This window comes from Otolemur garnettii, unplaced genomic scaffold (assembly GCF_000181295.1).
Source record: "Otolemur garnettii isolate 467f Iridium unplaced genomic scaffold, OtoGar3 scaffold00101, whole genome shotgun sequence".
Classification (NCBI taxonomy): Eukaryota; Metazoa; Chordata; class Mammalia; order Primates; family Galagidae; genus Otolemur; species Otolemur garnettii.
In genome coordinates this window covers 3,091,024-3,105,179 of record NW_003852496.1, presented here as the reverse complement: position 1 = coordinate 3,105,179, position 14,156 = coordinate 3,091,024, and the positions used below count along the sequence as shown (strand labels likewise).

Sequence of the window (14,156 nt, the reverse complement as noted above, 5' to 3'; positions counted from 1 at the left end):
ACAGCCACCCTTACCATCCTGCCTTCTGCCGTGTCCAGTGGGGATCAGTCAGGCCTGGACTGGACACTCCTCATCTCCCTCAGTCATCACCCCATTTCACAGAGGAGAAAGCTGAGGCCTGAGAAGGGAGGTGAGTGCCCTTCCCTAATCCCACATTAGATTCCACCGGGCCCACAGTGGCTTTGTGACAGGTGCAGGCTCCCACACCTTCCCTTATGGCCTCTCTCTCTGCAGCCAGCCTGCCTGATGCCTGCCTGGGGGGCCCTGCTCCTGCTCTGGGCCGCAGCAGAGGCCAGTAACGACTGCCCCATCCCATGCACCTGCCAGGCCCTGGAAACCATGGGGCTGTGGGTGGACTGCAGGGGTCAGAAACTCACAGCCCTGCCCACCCTGCCCGCCCACACCCGCCACCTCCTGCTGGCCAACAACAGCCTGCAGTCCGTGCCCCCGGGGGCCTTTGACCACCTGCCCCAGCTGCAGATGCTTGATGTGACACAGAACCCCTGGCACTGTGACTGCAGCCTCACCTACCTGCGCCTCTGGCTGGAGGACTACACACCCGAGATCCTGCTGCAGGTCCGCTGTGCCAGCCCGGACCTCGCCACCCACCGCCCCCTGGGCCAGCTCACAGGATATGAGCTGGGCAGCTGTGGCTGGCAGCTGCAAGCACCCTGGGCCCACCAGGGGATCTGGTGGGATGTGGCGCTGATCGCTGTGGCTGTGCTGGGCCTGGCCCTTCTGGCAGGCCTGCTGTGTGCCTCCTCAGAGCCCCTGCACTGAGCTAAATCTGGTCAGCCCAAACCTCCAGCAGCCAGAAATAAACTGGCTGCTCAGCCATTTTTTTTTAAGCTCAGAGATTTATCCCCTCCCTCAGCACCCGAGTCTGCCTACTTCTGAAAACTTGGCCTCATTTTGTTACAAGATACAAGTTGGGGTTCCTCAGTCCCTCAAGTTCCTGGTGAAATGGGCTGCCCACCTCCCCCGCCCAGGCATCCCCCTTGGCACAACGTCTGGACATCCTGAGCCAGGGCTTGCGACTCTGGTTCCCACAGACTCATCTGCCCAACGTGGCCCAACCCCTAGGGAACCCGTCAGCCTCTTATCAGTGCTCCTCCCCACGGAGAGCTGGCTTTCACCAGAGCAGGCTGTCCTGAAGGTCCTTGGGGGAGGGCAGGAGGCATCTCCATCTCCGGGACAAAAATGCCTGGAAAGGGCACATCTCCTTCCAACTTCAGCTACTCTGTCCTTGCCACGGGGTACCCTGGGCTCAGCCGGCCCCGTCCTCGCCTCACTCATTTCTCTCCTTCCGTTTCTCTCTCCTTCTCCTCCTCTCTACCCCTCTTCTTCAGAAAAAAACAAAATGACAAAGTCCTCCCTTTGTCATAGAAAACAACTGTCCTGCAAGTGCGGACAGCAGCCCCCTCCATACCCGGGATCCCTTCTCTATCTGTCCCCAAGCAATGATCACCAAATTCTTCAAATAAGACAAGTCTCTCCCTCTGAGGAATTCTGGTGCCAGATGTTAAAATAATAAACTTGTCTCCACCATATGAGGAGGAGGCCAACCCAGCTCTCAGTATAATTACACCAATATCTCTCCACAGCAGGAGTTGTGTGTGGCATGTGGCCAGCAGAGGTGTGCCAGCCAGGGTAGGCCTGGGGGTCAAAGGATGCCACCAGGAAGAACCATAGAGGTCAGGTCGGAACAAGAGCCCCAGATACATTGCTTGAGAGGCTGAAGCACCAGCATCACCTGCGCCCAGGAGTTTGAGGCTGCAGTGAGCTATGGTGACACCTGTTATGGGGCCTAACGTGGCCCTACACGACCCCGCCCCCCAAAAAAAGAACCCCTGAAGAAATTCACACCAAAGGACCCTAACTCACCAAAACCCTCCAGGCAAGTTGTAGAATTGGCCCACCCCCATGGCCCCATATAAAAGGAGTTTCTTCCTGCCCCCAGCACAGATGCCTTCTTTGCCCTTCCCAAGTAGAGCCATCTGCTTTCAATAAACCCAGCCTGAACCTCTCTGCTTCAGTCTCATCTCTGAGCACTGCCACTTACACCTTTCAACACCCCTGCACTCTAGCCAGGGAGGCAGAGCAGGACCCTGTCTCAAAAATATATATATTAGCTGGACAAATACAACACATTAACTGGCGGGATGGAGCCCATAGGCTGAGAGTTTGTGGTTTCTGCATTGGAAAGCAGATATCACATGACACCTGCCTCCTGGCCCCACATGAAGCACCTCACAGGGGTCATTCACAGGGGTCCTTGTGAAACCGTGTGTGGAAGGAGCTGTCCAGAGGAGGATGCAGGCCCAGGTTCCTGCATGATCCTCTTTCACACCTGAAAAGTGCTCCCTCAAAAGCTGCCAGGCCTGTGGGGGCCTTGGGAACTAAGACTCTTCAGTCCCCACCCCTATGTGGGGTAGGACATAGATGCTCCCGCCCCTAATTCTGCCCTCACTCCTTCCTGAGGCCACGAGTATGAGTGAGGATTCCAGGCCCCCACCCTGTTGGCTGAGTGGGCTCGGTCCAGTGGGAACCTGTGGGCTGTCCAGGCAGGGCACACCCTGAGGGTGGGGAGGACGGAGGGCCTTTGCCCAGGCAGGGATCCCCTGTGTGGAAAACTGGTTCCCAGAGAGCCCCAGGAGTGCAGGCCTGCTGAGGTCCACCATCTGTCCTCATCCACGTGTGCTGTTGTTACAAGACTGAAGACTCGGTAACTCACAAGCAGACGAAATTCCTTTCTCACAGCTCTGAGACCGGCAAGTCCACAGTCAAGGTGCCACATCCAGTACCCGAGTAGGGCCTCCCTTCCCACGGTGGAAGGGACAGAAGGTGTCTGTCCACTCCCTCACACGTCCTAATGCCATCACACTGAGATGGAAGTTTCTCTGTACAACTTTGGGCAGGCACCATCTCCACAGCCTCCCTCTGGCCACCACAGAGCCCCCCACACACTGCCACACCACACGCCAAGCCAGTCAGAGCCCCTCACCCCCAACCAGCTGTCCTTGACAGGAGCCCAGGTGACCTGCACGCTCTCCCTCCCCACAGACACCATCTCCAGCTCCCTCACCCCGTCACCCCAACTCCACTGCTTCCTGCCTTCACGCCAGCCTCATGCCCCACTGTCCTCACCACAGCCGAGGACACCAGCACCCTCAGTCAACACCCTGCCATCCCCATACCCTCCTCCCCACAGCTGTTAATACTAGCACCACCAAACGTGTGCCCTGCCTCCATCACAGGCAAACACAGCTGTGTCACCACTATCAATCTATCTCTGTGGTCACAGGATGGCACCCTAACAGGCATCTCCTTCAACACTAGTTTTAAATCCCACCTGCCCATGGAGAATTAGTCAAGGTAATTTTACCAGCTGCTGTAGCCACCTGCCCACCTGCATATCCAACCTCACACTTGCTGGCCAGGAGGCCCTCTGGGGCCCTCTCGGAGCCCTGGCTGGACTTCTGCATTTCTCTGGCCAGAGGAAAGCAGGAAGTCAAAGAGGACTTCATGGACTCCAGGGCCAGGCCAGGAGGGGACACAGACCACCAGATCAGACTCAGAGTTCACTGTCTGCATCCAGGTCACGGGCCCACCCTAGCTGCAAGGGATCCTGAGCACACTCTCCGTGTGCACCCAGGGGCCAGGGCAGGCCAGCATATGGCCAGGTTGGCTCCACATTGTTAGTACAGAAAACCAAACAGGCTTGATCAGAAAGAGGACATGCTTTGGAAAGGGTGTTGGAGAAGGGGCGTGTGTACTACAGGGGCACACGCTGAGTCTTGATCCAGAGACACAGCCAGATCCAGACACCCCCCCACACTGCCACCTGATGGTGTGTGAATACAGACCCAGCCACACCGGCTGTGAGCTCACACACCCATGCACCATACACACGCACATGAACAGGCACTTGTATGCATGTGCACACCTACTCACACAAACACTCATGCGCACACACATGCTCACATGCACACTCACGCCCACACACTCTATGCAGTGGAAGTGAGGAAAACGGAAAATCCCTGCTAGGACACCACAGTCAGCTGTGCAGCCAGTCTCGGCAACTGACGCTGAAGTCAACGGGAAAGTTTAAGCAGAAACAGATCTGCAGTGTCTCAAAGTCTCTCCTCCAAAACCTTCAGTAATTTCAGAGGGGAAATTAGTAAATTTACAGTGAAGAAACTCAGAGACCCCATTTGAATTGGCTGCGAGAGGGAGGCAACCTGTGCCCCACAGTAACTCAGTGCATTGACAGCCTGTCCCAGCACGTCCCGAGTCTCCTAAGCGGCGCCCTTCCCGACAGCATAACCTCGGTCCCATCATGAGTCTGCAGCAGAGAAATCCAGACTGATGGGTATCCTACAAGATTACCTGCCAGCACCCTTCCAAATGTCACAGCATTAAAGACAACAAAGGTGGAGGAAACAGGCCGCAGATGGGAGATCCAGGGACCAAGCACCTGACTGCAGCCTGGGACGTGAGTGGAAAAGCCCGTGAGACCCGAATGGAGCCTGCAGTTTAGCTGATGCCGGTGATGTCTGTCCTGTGGTTACATGAGAGGAAGCTGGATGAACCCTGTGCTGTGTTACCACTCTCTGCACTATTTTTGCAACTCTTGTGTAAGTCTAAAATTAATCTCAAAAGGCTGGGCACTGTGGCTCACACCTGTAATCCTACCACTCCAGCAGGCTGAGGTGTGTGGATCTCCTAAGCTCGTAAGTTCAAGACCAGCATGAGCCAGACCAAGACCCTGTCTCTAAAACCAGCCAGGCATTGTGGTGGGCGTCTATAGTCCCAGCTACTTGGGAGGCTGAGATAAGGGGATCGCTTAAGCCCAAAAGGTTGCTGTGAGCTGTGACACCATGACACCACAGCACTCTACCAAGAGCAACAAAGTGAGACCTTGTCTCAAAAAATAATAATAAAATTAAATTAAATTAATCTCAAAATACACTGTGTGATCTATATTGGATCTTGGATTGGGAAGAAAATGCTATTAAAAATTAATATATTCATGAATTAGTACTTTGTTTTCGCTTGTTAAGGCTAAGACATTTTGCTCTTGAGGAAATTAAGTTTGAGCTACCATCAATTTTTTTTTTCTTGAGAGTCTCTGTCACCTTGGAAGAGTGCAGTGGCATCAGCTCAGAGCAACCTCAAATTCCTGAGTTCCAGGGATCCTCCTGCCTCAGCCTCCAAAGTAGCTGGGACTACAAGTGCCCACCACCATGCCCAGCCAGTTTTTCTATTGTTAGTAGAGGGGATCTTACTCTTGCTGGTCTCAAAGTCCTAGCCTCAAGTAATGCACCTGCCTCAGCCTTCCAAAGTGCTAGGATTACTGGCTTGAGCCATCATGCCCAGTTCATTCATTCTTTTTTTTTTCTTTTTTTGAGAGACAGAGTTTTACTTTGTCACCCTCGGTAGAGTGCTGTGACGTCACAGCTCACTTCAACCTCCAGCTCTTGGGCTTAGGCGATTCTCTTGCCTCAGCCTCCCAAATAGGTGGGACTACAGGCACCTGCCACAAGGCCCGGCTATTTTTTTGTTGTTGTTATTGCAGTTTGGCCACCCTCAGTACATGGGGCTGGCACCCTACTCACTGAACCACAGGTGCCACCCTCCATTCATTCTTTTTTTTTTTTTTTTTTTTTTGCAGCTTTTGGCCAGGGCTGGGTTTGAACCCACCACCTCCAGCATATGGGGCCAACATCCTACTCCTCTGAGCCACAGGCACCACCCTCCATTCATTCTTTTAAAAAAAATAATCTTCAGGCTCAGCACCTGTGGCTCAAGTGGCTAAGGCGCCAGCCACATATACCTGACCTGGCAAGTTCAAATCCAGCCCGGCCCGCCAAACAACAATGACCACTACAACTAAAAAATATCCGGGTGTTGTGGCGGGCGCCTGTGGTCCCAGCTACTTGGGGAGCGGAGGCAGGAGAATCTCTGGAGCCCAGGAGTTGGAGGTTGCTATGAGCTGCGATGCCACAGCACTCTACTCAAGGTGACAGCTTAAGGCTCTGTCTCAAATAATAATAATAATAATAATCTTGGGCGGCACCTGTGGCTCAAAGGAGTAAGGTGCTGGCCCCATAAGCCGGAGGTGGCGGGTTCAAACCCAGCCTCGGCCAAAAACTGCGAAAAATAATAATAATAGTCTTCAAATTACTAAACAATAATATGTAATATTGATTATTAACAAAGGATAATATGGGGACACTCTGAATTTTGAGTGTGAAGTGTATATTTGAGTATCGACCAGGTGCTGTATTTCCTGAGTCTGAGTGTTGCACTGTGACTGGGTGAGGGTGTGACTCAGGCTGAGATCTTCAGGGAGAAGAGTCATCGTGGGCGTTTCAAATAATTCAGGGAAAACAAGATGAAGAATGGGACAGAGGGACAAATGTTAACCAGTCTAGGTAGAGAGTACGTGAGAGAGTTCAACGTAACAGTCTTCCAATTTTTCTGTACATTTGAAATTCTTTTCAGAATGAAAAGTGGGGGGTTTTTTTGATCGATAATGATTTCCCCTGCATGGTCATGTTGCCAGGTTGAGGCTGCTCAGGCTGTTAATTTAGTGTGTTTTCCACAGCAGGATTTGCTGCCTTTTTTTTTTTTTTTTTTTACTTTTTTTGGCCTGTGAAGCGTTCCAAGGCCCGGTCACAAGCTGTTCTCATCAGCAGCTTCTCAGCTCAAGTGTCCGTTGGGTCCACTCTGTGTGCCTCTGACGCTTAGGACCAGTGACATCCATCAGCTCCAGTTTTTTTAAATCAGTTTATCTCCTATGCCTTAGGAACGGCTGTGAGCAGAAGGCGGCCGCTCTGCCCTCACTCAGCGTAGCCTGAATTACGAGGGAAGGGCAAGTTCGTGGCATGAGGGACCTGCTAAGCCTGAGAGCTGCCTGAGCCGATGCCCAGCCTTGGACTGCCAACTCTCCTCCTGACTTTGGGACTGGAAATCTCATTTCCACCTCTCTGGATAATAAGCAGTGATGACTTCTACTTCAAGTAATGGGAAATGTCTCAAAATCTTGGGAAAGTTTTACTGTTTTTGGATGGATCTCTAAAACAGTGGATCAAATTCAGGGAGGAAAGCTAAACTACATTACTTTCTTAATTTTTAGTTGCACAACCGGTACCTATGTACATTCTTTTTGGAAAAAATTAAAACAGGCCGGCACGGCGGCTCACACCTATAATCCAAGCACTTTGAGAGGCTGAGGCGGGTGATTGCCTGAGCTTGATGCAGGACAGGTGGTGCCACGACCTGGACCTGGCGGTATTGATGCTGCTGAGGCTGGAGGAACCAGCTTGCTGGAAGGGCCGGACACCTGCAGGGGGGACCCTGGCACCTTGCTGTCTCCTGCCCCTACACCTCTCGCTGGTCAATTTCAGGGCTGGTGCCTTGCTATCCTTTCCTGTGAGTTTTCAGGGCCTGAGAGTTCAGGCACCTTGTAGCTGATTGGATGACTGGCTGTAACTAATGAAGACCCATGCCCTAAAAGTCAACATTGAGTTCCGGCAAAACAACCCCCTTCCACTATATAAACTGAGCAGAGAGCCCAAGGACAGACCTTCAAGAGGGAGTGGGAGGGTTTGTTACCCTCCTGGGTTCTCTCTGCCAGGAGCTTTGGTCTTTTTTTTTTGGGCCAGGGCTGGGTTTGAAGCCACCACCTCTGGCATATGGGGCCAGCACCCTTCTCCTTGAGCCACAGGCACTGCCCAAGCTTTGGTTTTTTTGTAAGTTGTAATTTTTTTTTCTATGAATAAACCCTGCCTTACCAATGATCCTGTGGGCCGTGGATTCATTCTTTGAACTGCGGGGGCCAAGAACATGAAACACCCGCATCAAGTTCATGGGTTTGAGGCCAATCTGAGCAAGAGCAAGACCCCCATCTCTAAAAAATAGCAAATATTGAGGCTGCACCTGTGGCTCAAAGGAGTAGGGCGCAGGCCCCAAATGCCCGGGGTGGTGGGTTCAAACCCAGCCCCGGCCAAAAACAAAAACAAGCAAACAAAAAGAATAGCAAGGTTCGGTGCCTGTGGCTGAAGTGGCTAAGGCACCAGCCACATACACCTAAGGTGGTGGGTTCAAATCCAGCCCGGGCTTGCCAAACAACAATGATGGCTGCAACCAAAAAAATAGCCAGGTGTTGTGGCGGGCACCTGTGGTCCCAGCTACTTGGGAGGCTGAGGCAGGAGACTTGTGTGAGCCTAGGAGTTGGAGGTTGCTGTGAACTGTGATGCCACAGCACTCTACCCAGGGGGACAGCTTGAGGCTCTCTCTCAAAAAAAAAAAAAAAAAATAGCAAGTGTTATGGTGTAAGCCTGTAGTCCCAGCTACTTGGGAGACTGAAGCAGGAGAATCACTCAAGTCTAAGAATTTGAGGATGCTGTGAGCTATGAAGCTACAGCACTCTACTGAAAGCCATAACGTGAGACTCTGTCTACAAAAAACACAAAGAAATTAAGACAATGCACTGCTCTCCTCATTCTGTGGCTGTCCCCTCTTTATGTTCTTATGGCAGGTTTTTACATATGTGGTATCATATTTACAGATTCTCGTGAAACTGGCCTTTCTCATCTGTCTGTTAGTTACAAGGCACTAGACACCCTCCTCTTTTCAGCTGTTCCTCTGCGTTCCACTGTCTCCACTTCCTACATCATCTCCACGTCTTCTTTGTCCTCTGTTGGTGCACTTTCCTTTATGAACAGTGCTCCAGCAAAGGGCCGTGTGCACCTGTGTGGCCATTGCTCTGGGGCACTCGTCCTCAGAGAGTTCCAGAGACCACTGAGGGGAGTAGGTCCCTGAAACCCTATTAGGGGGTTCTACAAGTTCAGAACTATTTTCATAATATAAGCCATCATCAGTCTGTTTCCCTCTAGTTCTTTCCAATTAAAAGCCTTCTTAAAAATGAGGCTTGGCGCCCATAGCACAATGGTTATGGCGCCAGCCACATACACTGAGGGTGGCAGGTTTGAACCCGGCCTAGGCCAGCTAAACAATTGCAACAAAAAATAGCCAGGCGTTGTGGCAGGTGCCTGTTGTCCCAGCTACTTGGGAGGCTGAGGCAAGAGAATCACCTAAGCCCAAGAGATGGAGGTTGCTGTGAGCTGTGACACTATAGCACTCTACAGAGGGCAACATAGTGAAACTCTGTCTCAAAAAAGAAGAAAGGATGAAAGGGAATTTCCAGATGCTACCCAATGTGTCGTATCACCACACACACGGCGTCGACCAACACAGACGTGAGAATCCAGCTTCCTCTTGTTGAGCCAGACATTGAAGGGATCTGCAAAAATAAAAAGCAATGCTGCACTTCCCAGATTTTGTTTTGGTATAGATCTATTTTTGTGAAAATATTTTATGTTAACACCCTTAAGGTTTATTATAGTGATTGTGACCAAGTCTACATGTAAATATTGTTGCATTGTCTTAACTTTATTCTCCCATACTGTGACTATTAGTAAGTATAATTCACGTAAACAAAGACTCTCTGTAGTCCTTCAAAATGTTTAACAGTGTAAAGAGAGGAGAGGAGGCTTGGCGCCTGTGGCTCAAATGGCTAAGGTGCCAGCCACATACACCTAAGGTGGTGGGTTCGAATCCAGCCCAGGCCCGCCAAACAACAACGACGGCTGCAACCAAAAAACAGCCAGGCGTTGTAGCAGGTGCCTATGGTCCCAGCTACTCAGGAGGCTGAGGAAGGAGACTTGCTTGAGCCCAGGAGTTGGAGGTTGCTGTGAGCTAAGATACCACAGCACTCTACCCAGGGGGACAGCTTGAGGCTCCTGTCTCAAAAAAAAAAAAGAGAGGAGAGGAAAAAGTTTGAAAACGGCTACTCTGGACCAAGATGCTTGAGGCTGGGCCCCAAGGCTGGCACTTCCTAACGTATGTACATACACTGAGCTCCAAAAAGTGGCCCTGTGGCCATCCCAGGCAGTGTGTGCACTTCCCTGACTCACCGCCCTGCCCGGGACAGCCCATGGGCCCCTCAGACAACACTGCTGCCTGCCCCACTGCCACCCTCCCCAAAGCACAGCCCCCAGGGAAGTTCCCAGAGGGCTGCTTAGAACCTGCCCTTCCTTAAAAGCACAGGTAGCCTGTGCTCACTTTGCTGGCTCGGGGTGCTAATGCTTTCCAGCAAGCATTGCTCTGTTTTAGTTACTGTAAAAATGTCACACACTGCAACATCACCTGGCTTGCGTAGTGTTGATGGCTGCTGGGGCAAGCGTGTCCTGTGAGTTTCTCTGTCCCTCATGCTTTCCACAGTGTGACCTCTGTTCCAAAGAACTGTCCCTCCCTCTTTTTCAGAAAAATTATTTATGGCCGGGCGCGGTGGCTCATGCCTGTAATCCTAGCACTCTGGGAGGCCAAGGCAGGTGGATAGCTTGAGCACCAAGTTCAAAACAAGCCTCATCAAAAGTGAGACTCCATCTTGGGCGGTGCCTGTGGCTGAAAGGAGTAGGGCGCCAGCCCCATATACCAGAGGTAGCAGGTTCAAACCCAGCCCTGGCCAAAAACTGCAAAAAAAAAAAAAAAAAAAATATGAGACCCCCGTCTCTATTAAAAACAGAAAAACTGAGGCAAGAAGATCGCTTGAGCCCAAGTTGGAGGTTGCTGTGTGCTATGATGCCATGGCGCTCTACCCAGGGGAACAGCTTGAGACTCTGTCTCAAGAAAAGAAATTTATTTATTTATTTATTTATTATCTTTTTGATCCCCCCCTTTTTTTGAGACAGAGTCTCACTTTGTCACCCTTGGTAGAGTGCTATGATATCACAGCTCACAGCAACCTCCAACTCCTGGGCTTAGGAGATTCTCTTGTGTCAATCTGCTGAGTAGCTGGGACTACAGAACCCACCACAATGCCCAGCTATTTTTTATTGCAGTTTGGCCGGGACTGGGTTCGAATCCTCCACCCTCAGTACATGGGGCCGGTGCCCTACTCACTGAGCCACAGGAGCTGCAGTATCATTTATTTATTTATTTATTTATTTACTTTGTGATAAAGTCTCACTCTGTCTCCCTTGGTAGCCTGCCAGTGGTGTCACCGCTCACAGCAATCTCAGACTCTTGGGCTCAAGTGATCCTCTTGACTCGGCCTCCCAAGTAGCTGGGACTACAGGCACCTGCCACAGGCTGGGCTATTTTTTTTTTTTTTTAGAGACAACATCTCACTCTGATCTTGAACTCCTGAACTTAAGCAACCCCTGGCCTTGGTGCTGGATTACAGGAAGGAGTCACCTCGACCAGCCAGATACCCTTCTACCTACTATGTTTCCCACTTCTCGGTTTGAACCTGCATGTTTCATAGGTCACAAATTCTTAATGCTGTTCCTTGGTGCTAGTTTAGGGGAATTGTGTGTGTGTGTGACTCGGACAAGGAGCAGCTGCAGACAGGAAAAGAGCACCAGGAGGGCTCCATGACCAAGGAAAGAGCCGGCCAGGAGAGGCTGGACTGTGAGCAGGGGGGGCCTTGAGGGCAGGGCCCTGTGGCGCTCAGCTGTGTCTCCACTGCTCCAGGGGCGACAATTCTGGGCACAGAGAGGTGCATACAGCAGACATGCAAGTGTCAGGCATTGCCCCAAGTACCCCACCATTACTAAGGCATACAGTCCTCAGAACTGACCCATGGCAGTGGGCAGTGGGTCTCCTGTCCCCTGCTCCCTCCGCTTCTCAGAGACGGGGAAGTTGAAGCACAGAAAGGTAAGTAGTAGAGGTGTGATTTGAACCCAGGCAGTCTGGCCCCCGTGGCCAGCCCTGGACACCTCCTCCTAGTGCTCAGGCCCTGCTGGTTGACCTGAGAAGTCTTGATCCGGCATGAGAGAAAGTTCATGGGAAGGCTGCAGTGTGTGGACACGGACAATTCTTAGGTGGTCTCGGTTGTTCTGAGGTCTAAATGCGATGACACCACAAGTGTTCTCACCTCTCCTTCCTCCCTTCCTCCTCTCTCATCCACCCAGGGTAGTTGATTCTTAACACGTGGAGATTCTTTGAGACAAATTAGGATAACAGACACCTTTCATTTCTAGTGATTCAGAAACCCCCGGGCATGGTGTCCACTCTGGACCAGTGTGTGTCCTTCACCAGAGAGGACCCTATTAAAAAGTTGGTGGCACCACCAGTGGCAGTTCATTTTGTGATCCCCTCCCTCTGCCAGTCGGGCGCCTGGCTCTGCCAAGTGACTGCTTCCTCCCCTGGGGCCTCAGGGAGGTGGGGCTGAGCAGACTTGGGCTCTGGTAAACAAACCTTTCAGGGATGTCCAACCTTCTGTCTTCCTTGGGCCACACTGGAAGAAGAGTTGTTTTGGACCATACATTAAATACACAAACACTAACGAAAGCTGATGAGCCAAAAAAAAAGGTCCATGCCTAATTTTCGTGATATCCACCATCATAGACAAGTGAAAAAATCCTCACATAGTCTGCCGGTGGCCGGCAGGCCACAGGTTGGACACCCCTGCTAGACCCAAGGAAAGGAGAAAACCGAGAGGGAAATCCATCACAGGAGCTGTATTTACTCAGCATAAAAAAAAAGCCTTCTAGAGAGAGGGAATTTTCCTATGTTGCCCCAGCTGGTCTCAAACTCCCAGCCTCAAGTGACCATCCCACAGTAGCGGGATTGCAGGCTGAGCCACTGCCCCTGGCCTGAACCGTGTCTATTTAAACCTCTCCGGTGGTCCTACAGGTGGTCCTACACAAGAGGCAGGGCCCATCTTCCTTTCCCTGTGACCTGCTGCCTAGTGCTGGGGGTCACTGCCTGGACTCCTGCACCCCCAGGGGCCATTTATCACCTACTCCCCCACCTAACTCCCCCAAAGCCTTTCAGAAAGTAGGTCACATCTTTCTCTTTTAGTTCCCACCTAACTGCCTTACACCTTGACATAATTTCACGAGTGTGCTTGGAAAAGAGGCCTGTCTCAGGACCATTAAAAATTAACACAGCATGAGGTTCCTGGAGAGACTGAAAGTAGAACTGTGGTCACCAGGGACTGGGACGGGGACGGGGAGTCAGTATTAATGATGACAGAGCCTCGGTTTGGGAAGCTGAAAAACTCTGAGATGGAGGCTGGTTAATGCCACTGTGCCTTTATGAAGGATTAAAATGATAGATATCATGCTATGTACACTCTACCACAATAAATAACGAAGTGATTTTTTAGAGCGTAATTAGTAGATCATTAACACCCTATTATTCTAAACCTTTTTACACATAAGCATTTTCCTGTTTCTTAGCTCTGGAAAGAATGTTCTCATTGAACGTAAACTAGCATGAGGGGCGGACGGGAGCCATAGGGAGGACCATTGCAGCATCTCCTTCTGGAGCTTTGTTTACAAAGTTGTGTGGAGTTGAGATCATAACCAGATACGATCATTTTTAGTCCAGTCTTTTCTCTTTTTTTCTAAGTGGGAGTAGAAAATTGGTTCTCCTGACTATGTATAACTAATTCTTCTTCTTTTTTTTTTTTTTGAGACAGAGTCTCACTATGTTGCACTGGGTAGAGTACCATGGTGTCACAGCTCACAGCAACCACAAACTCTTAGACTTAGGCGATTATCTTGTGTCAGCTTCCAAAGTAGCTAGGACTACAGGTGTCCACCACAACACCCAGCTACTTTCTGTTGCAGTTGTCATTGTTGTTTAACAGGCCCAGGCCAGGCTCACATGCACCAGCCTCAGTGCATGTGGCCGGCACCATAACCACTGTGCCACAGGTGCCGAGCCTATATATAACTAATTCTTGATCACGGACAAACATTCAAAGAATAGAGAAAACTCTAAAAAAATTAAAACTCCAGTTCCTCCCCGCCCCCAGAGATATTTATTGTTAACTAGGCTGAATATTCTACTATCATATGTTTACAGGGCCGGGAGCAGTGGCTCATACCTGTAATCCTAGCACTCTGGAGGCCTATGCTGGTGGCTTGTCTGAGCTTAGGAGTTTGAGACCAGCCTGAGCAAGAGTGAGAACCATCTCTAAAAATAGCCAGGTGTTGTGGCACATGCCTTAGTCTCAGTTACTTGGGAGGTTGAGACAAGAGGATCACTTGAGCCTAAGAGTTTGAGGTTGCTGTGAGCTATGACACCAGGGTACTCTACCAAGGGCGACAAAGTAAGACTCTGTCTCAAAAAAA

General features: G+C 50.8%; 1 protein-coding gene across 1 annotated transcript; it reads left to right on the top strand.

Moving 5' to 3' along the window:
• GP9 (glycoprotein IX platelet) lies at positions 1–782 on the top strand. The gene is made up of 2 exons (XM_003796206.2): positions 1–130; positions 235–782. Exon 2 carries the CDS (start codon positions 247–249, stop codon positions 778–780), a length of 534 nt encoding a protein of 177 aa, XP_003796254.1. The 5' UTR covers positions 1–130; positions 235–246; the 3' UTR covers positions 781–782.
• The last annotated feature ends 13,374 nt before the right edge of the window (positions 783–14,156 follow it).

Excerpts from the sequence above, each read along its gene's own strand:
- GP9 (XM_003796206.2), top strand. The coding sequence starts at position 247 with ATGCCTGCCTGGGGGGCCCTGCTCCTGCTCTGGGCCGCAGCAGAGGCC.